Below are 5,784 nucleotides of genomic sequence, written 5' to 3'. Positions count from 1 at the left end.
GGAATACAAGGTTTCAGGACAGGATGCTGCTGTGAACCATGGCAGCCAAGCCCCTCCCCCTCCCCAAAGTACAGTCAAGCATCCCACAGACTCTTGCACAGATGACTTACCCAGTTTTTAGGGCAAACATACTTGAGCAGAGTGATACTGGCAAATGAAATCCACTCAGGAGTACTCAAGAGAAGAGGGCAGGGGGAACGTCCATTAACTTTGGAAAGAAGTAGTTTAGTGTATCTTCTTTAGAGGGGTTTTGGTCACTGTTCAAAGACTCGGGTCTAGTGTAGAAAGTGGGCCTCCTCCCAAGGTTGCACAACTCCAGCATCACCTGCCAAACCCCAAACAGAAGTCCGGGGAACCTTCCAGCATTCAGACTGGTCACGTCCCCATCCGGCAACACGGCATCCAACGGCCCAGTAAGCACCCCTGCTTAACACAATCGCTGACTCCTCTGGAGTTTCTCAGGCTCGGAGTGGAGAGGGAATTCAGCCACTGCTGTGGGGCTGGGGTACCACCACGACGGTGGCATTCTTAGAATCAAAGGACAACGGTATGTGGACGGACAGGAAGAAAAAGTCCTGTGGGCGTTTGGGGTCAACATGACCTACCCCACATCAGCTTATTGCCATTTCAGTTGTAACACTTGCATGATTCTTTACAAAAGATGGAAAGGATGCAGATCAAGGAACTCAGCTTTCCTATCTGTTTGTTTGTTTTTAAACTGAACCGGGAAACCACCCCTACGAGGAATTCTTCTAAAAGCTCAAAATGGGACTAGTCTCCTGTCCAACACCCCTCGGCCAGCGGCCGCATCAACATTTGGCAAAAAATGTTTTAAGACTCCTTGTTTGGAAACAAGTTACCATCTCTAGTCTACGGAAACCGATTCAAGGGTTCAGCACACTTGCAACCACTTTGCAGGAACTTCCACTACACAATCTGCCCCTTCCCCACCTTGCACAGATACCTGTCAAGCACAGAATATCAACAAATATTCCAATTAGTGTTTTCTGTCTCTTACTGATGCTATGCTTCCACAAGTCCTAGGAAACTGCAGACGGTGCGTTTTTAAAAGAAATCCGTGACACACATAAAGATGCCCCCTTCCGTCTCATTTGCCATCCTCCCCATCTGCAGCTGCTGTCAGACAGATCAAAGCTTCACTCTCTCTCTAAGGACGCAGAAGAGCAACAAGGGCCAATGCGTTTTGGCAAAAAAATCTGCAAACACTGATGGTTGGAGGAAAAAATAATAATAACAAAAGCAACACCGATCGGCTCTTTTCGGAGCACAAAAGAGAAAGGCTTTGTTACATACCTGCTCGGCTTCCAGATGCTAGAAACTGTCCCACTCAGAGGCATTTTAACAAATGGGTCAAATCTTGCCCCCTTTTAAAAAAGAAGATTCAACCCTTCTTCCCAACCTTTCCACACACCCTTTGAAGCCATTTAAGACCCAAATTAGGCCCTTTTTTACACCGTACACATATATTATATTACAGATAAAGCGTATAAAAAAAATGGGGTGCGGAAGGGAGATGCTCTCTTTGAGGGGACCAGAGCCAGCGCTGCATCTAAAGCAAGCAAGGATGACAAAGTTGCAAGCTATTGGCTGCTGCCTCGGCACACACAAGGACAGATTTTAACAGTCCGCTTGCCGAAGGCATCGGGGCTGCCCCCCGGAAGGTTCGAGAACACGGTATGAACCCAACAGCTCTCTGCTACGCAACAACACCGTAGCCAATCTGGCGCAGGTGCCCACCTCATTTCGACAAGTAAGCCCCAGAACGCTGTGGGCCTCTTTCGCAGTCTGTAGGTTTGGTGGAAACAAAACAGCGCCACTTGACTTTCGGCTGAGGAGGCAGCCTCAAAAGTCCATTCTTAAAAGACACAGACGCTCGCCCCGTGGAGTCTCTTCCGAAAGTTTTTTTTTTAAAAAAAGCTGGAGGGAGGGACGAGTGCACCATGGCACAGCTTAGGGCCGACACGGCTCTACTCCATCGGGCCCAAGGGAGCTGCTGAAGCCAAGGAGGACAGGCTGGGCGGCGGCTCGGCTGAAGCTCGGAAAGAAAGCGCGGCGGGTTCCTAGAGCGCGGCTGTTCTCTAAGGCAGTGCTTCAGGTGAATCGAGGAGGATAAGGCGGTGACCGAGGCCCGCGGGTTGGTTTCCTGGTACCGAAGAGACGGGGGAGTCTGGTATCCCAAGAAGCGTCCCACTGGATTCCGGAGGCCGCGGGTCACGTGGCCACGGCTTCCAGGTAACTCTGCAGCTTGCGGACTGTGGTCTCGTCCAGGGAGAAGAGGTCAAAGTCAAAGGTCGTGTTAGTGACGTTGAAGTGTCCCGTCTCCTCGATGAGGTTGACAATCTGGGAAGGAGGAGAAAGGGAAGGGAGAGAATGACAGAGGCCTGCGCCTGCCTCATTCCAACCCAGAGAGTCTGAAACCTGCCCCTCCCCGGTTAACACGCTTTGCAAATCCCCCTTTTCTAGCCCCTGTGCCACAGTGCATATGCTGGACGCCTGAGGGGCAGGGATGTTGCACTTGAAGACTAAATGGAACCTCCATGTTCAGAGGCGGCACCCTCAGAATACCAGCCTTATGTACATGCATACGATCAAGTTGTAACTGACTCATGGCGACCCCAGCAAAGGGCTTTCGAGGCAAGTGAGCGGCAGAGGTGGGTTTTGCCAGTGTCTTCCTCTGCAGAGCCTTCCTTGGTGGTCCCCCATCCAAGTACTGACCCTACTTAGCATCCAAGATCAGGCGATGCCCTCCCCGTGGTACCAGCTGAGGGGGAGGGAGGGGCAAACAGCAGGGAAGGGTTGTTGCCTTTGTGCCCTGCCCTCAGGCCTCCTAGAAGCACTGCATGTGTCAGCTAGCTGCCATTTATGTGTAGTCTACCCTTCCCTGTTCCCGCTTGCTTGCAGCACAGCAGCTTGCCGTAAACATGCCAGGGAGGCCGTGGGAACTAGACGCCGTTATCAGTCTGGCCTTGTGAAGTAGGGAGGGCTTGGGGTCCACATTTGGTGTGAATTTTTCTGCTCTCAGGAAACCCTGCGACTCTCCTGCTCATTATGTAATCTCCCACCGGGAGTCTTCCCGCGTGCGCGCTCGAAGTTCATTTGCTTAGCCAATTGCCTTGCCCAGCTATATGTATTGGGATGTTCCCGCCTTCTAGTTATTCCTAACAATAATCCTGTGGACATGGTACCAGTCTTGTACACTAATAAAGCATAACGCTTCTTAGGAAACGTGTGTGAAGAGTGACTTGCTGTGGAACCTGACAGCATGGACTGCTGCAGGGAAGAGGACGCTATGCTATTCGGCCCTCTGATCTGACGAATGGAGGGCAACTTGCTTGGGAGCCATTTTTAGAAATGGAAAAGGTGGCAGAGCGAGGCCATCAGCAGAGTGGCAATACGAGGCACATCACACGCTCCCTTGCTCTTTAGGGAAAGCACAAAAAAACATCCACACACAGGAGGGATCGCAGTTACCCTTACAGGAAATACAACCAACGAACACTGTGATGTGATGGCTAAGGCATTTGGTAAATCTTTGCACGTTAAACATCGTAGTACATTGTAAATAAATAAATCCTTATAATATTGCAAGGGAAAGTCCACCCATCTCAGTGAGCACCCGGGTATAGGCCTCGTTTCGTCCCAGTCTTGCTCAGGAGAAGTCCTATTATCTTCAAAGGCCTCTTGATACAGCTCAGTGTTATGTTGGGAGCCAGCCAGTCCTCAACGTCTTCTCCACACAGAGGCAGAAGCCTGCTGAGTTAGGCTGGCAAACTGCTCTCTGCCAGCCTAATTCCGTTTGCCAGCCTAACTCAGCAGGCTTCTGCCTCTGTGTGGAGAAGACGTTGAGGACTGGCTTGCTCCCAACATAACTGTGAGCTGTATCAAGAGGCTGAAGGTAATGGGATTACTCCTGAGCAAGACTGGGACGAAACGAGGCCTATATCCGGGTGCTCACTGAGATGGATGGACTTTTCCTTGTAATATTATAAGGATTTATTTATCTGTAATGTAATACAATGTTTAACATGCAAAGATTCACTAAATGTCTTAGACATCACATCACAGCGTTTGTTTGGTTGTATTTCCTTTAGGAAAAGCACAGTATAAAAGAAGAAGAGATTGGATTTATATCCTGCCCTTCACTACCCGAAGGAGTCTCAGAGTGGCTTACAAACTTCCCCTCCCCACAACAGACACCCTGTGAGGTAGGTGGGGCTGAGAGAGCTCTTGACAGACTCTGCTGTTTTTTCAAGGACAGCTCTTATCAGACCTACAGCTTGCCCAAGGTCATCCAGCCAGGTGTAAGAGGAGGAGTGGGGGAATCAAACCCGGTTCTCCCAGATTAGAGTCCGCGCACTTAACCACGACCCCACACTGGGCATTCTTCCTTGGCACCGGGTTAGTTTTAAACTAGTGCCGAAACAACGGATCTGAAGGGTAACAACCTGGCCAGGTGTAGGCAAAATTCATTGACAGTCATGTCCCTCAGAAGAAGCCAAACGTGGGTTTTGTGAATCTGGGCGCCGGTCAACATCACTCAGCTGCAGTATTTTGGATGCCAGAGCTCTGCTTGGTTTTGACTTGAGACAGACACACACACACACACCAATACCTGCTGTAGTACGTTCCGTTCTCGTAGCGCCATCAGCCTCCGGTGAAGCTCCACTAACTCATCGGTGTAGGCCTTGGAGGGGAAGGAAGCAGGAAGGGGAGATAAAGGTTTTCAGTGTGGCCAATCCTAGATCTGGCCCTTGGGCCCAATGCCAATAGTTAAGACCCGGGGGAGGTCAGGTGATTTTTAGTCTTTTTTAAAAAAAATCTTCATTTAACATCATTTTTATAACGTATTAACATTCAGGCTGGACTACTGTAACTCGCTCTACATGGGGCTGCCCTTGAGATTGATCCAGAACCTTCACGGCTGGTCCAAAATGCGGCGGTGTGTGCCCTTAATGGGACACCTTTAGGAGCCCGTATACAACCAGTGCTCCGCCAGCTGCACTGGCTCCCAGTCAAATACCGGATTAAGGTCAAGGTTATGGTATTAACCTTTAAAGCCCTGTGCAGTCTGGGACCAATATATCAGCAGGACTGTCTCTCCCTGTATGTCCCTGGAAGAGCCTTATGTTCTGCTAGTGGTCCCCAGCCCAAGGACATCCGCTTAGCCTCAACTAGAGCCAGCGTTCTCCGCTCTGGCTCCAGCCTGGTGGAACACGCTCTCCCCCAAGTGAGATCAGAGCCCTGTGGGATTTGTTGCAACCCCTCGGGGCCTGTGGAACGGAGATGTTCTGCCAGGCCTACGGCTGAGGCGGCAGACGTCTAACTGCATCGGCCTCCCCTCCCCTGCTTTGCACCATTTATTTTGTACTACTGTTGTACTACTGTTTTGCCTGGTAGCTGGTTCCATCTTTGGGCACACAGACAGTCCTTTTGGGAGGACGTCACTCATTTGTACTTGACCGCCATCCTGAGTGCTATAATCTGATGCTTGCATAAGTTTTTAATACTGTGTAATTAAGTTTTATATCAGTTGTATATATCTGTTGTTAATACTGTGTAATTAAGTTTTAATTGTTTTATATCAGTTGTATATATCTGTTGTTATAACCCGCCCTGAGTCCTCCTGTGCAGTAGAGGATGGGATAAATTGGATGGGATGGGAGGGATGCGAGAAATGAGCTGAGATGAGAGATAGATAGATAGATAGATAGATAGATAGATAGATAGATAGATAGATAGATAGATAGATGATAGATGATAGAT

General features: G+C 49.6%; 1 protein-coding gene across 2 annotated transcripts in view; it reads right to left on the bottom strand.

The window, feature by feature from the left end:
• Positions 1–1,524: 1,524 nt before the first annotated feature.
• MLLT1 (myeloid/lymphoid or mixed-lineage leukemia; translocated to, 1) overlaps positions 1,525–5,784 on the bottom strand; it is a 36,452-nt gene continuing 32,192 nt past the window's right edge. For both annotated transcript variants that reach the window (XM_015420531.1, XM_015420532.1), the window contains exons 11-12: positions 4,634–4,705; positions 1,525–2,361 (exon numbers count right to left, since the gene is read on the bottom strand). In XM_015420531.1, coding sequence (XP_015276017.1) covers positions 2,233–2,361; positions 4,634–4,705 — 201 coding nt within the window. In that variant the 3' untranslated portion in view covers positions 1,525–2,232. The remainder of the gene's footprint in view (positions 2,362–4,633; positions 4,706–5,784) is intronic.

This window comes from Gekko japonicus, unplaced genomic scaffold (genome assembly GCF_001447785.1).
Source record: "Gekko japonicus isolate JY-2015 unplaced genomic scaffold, Gekko_japonicus_V1.1 scaffold632, whole genome shotgun sequence".
Lineage (NCBI taxonomy): Eukaryota > Metazoa > Chordata > Lepidosauria > Squamata > Gekkonidae > Gekko > Gekko japonicus.
The sequence above is the reverse complement of the archived record's forward strand: the minus strand, read 5'-3'. Positions and strand labels throughout refer to the sequence as shown.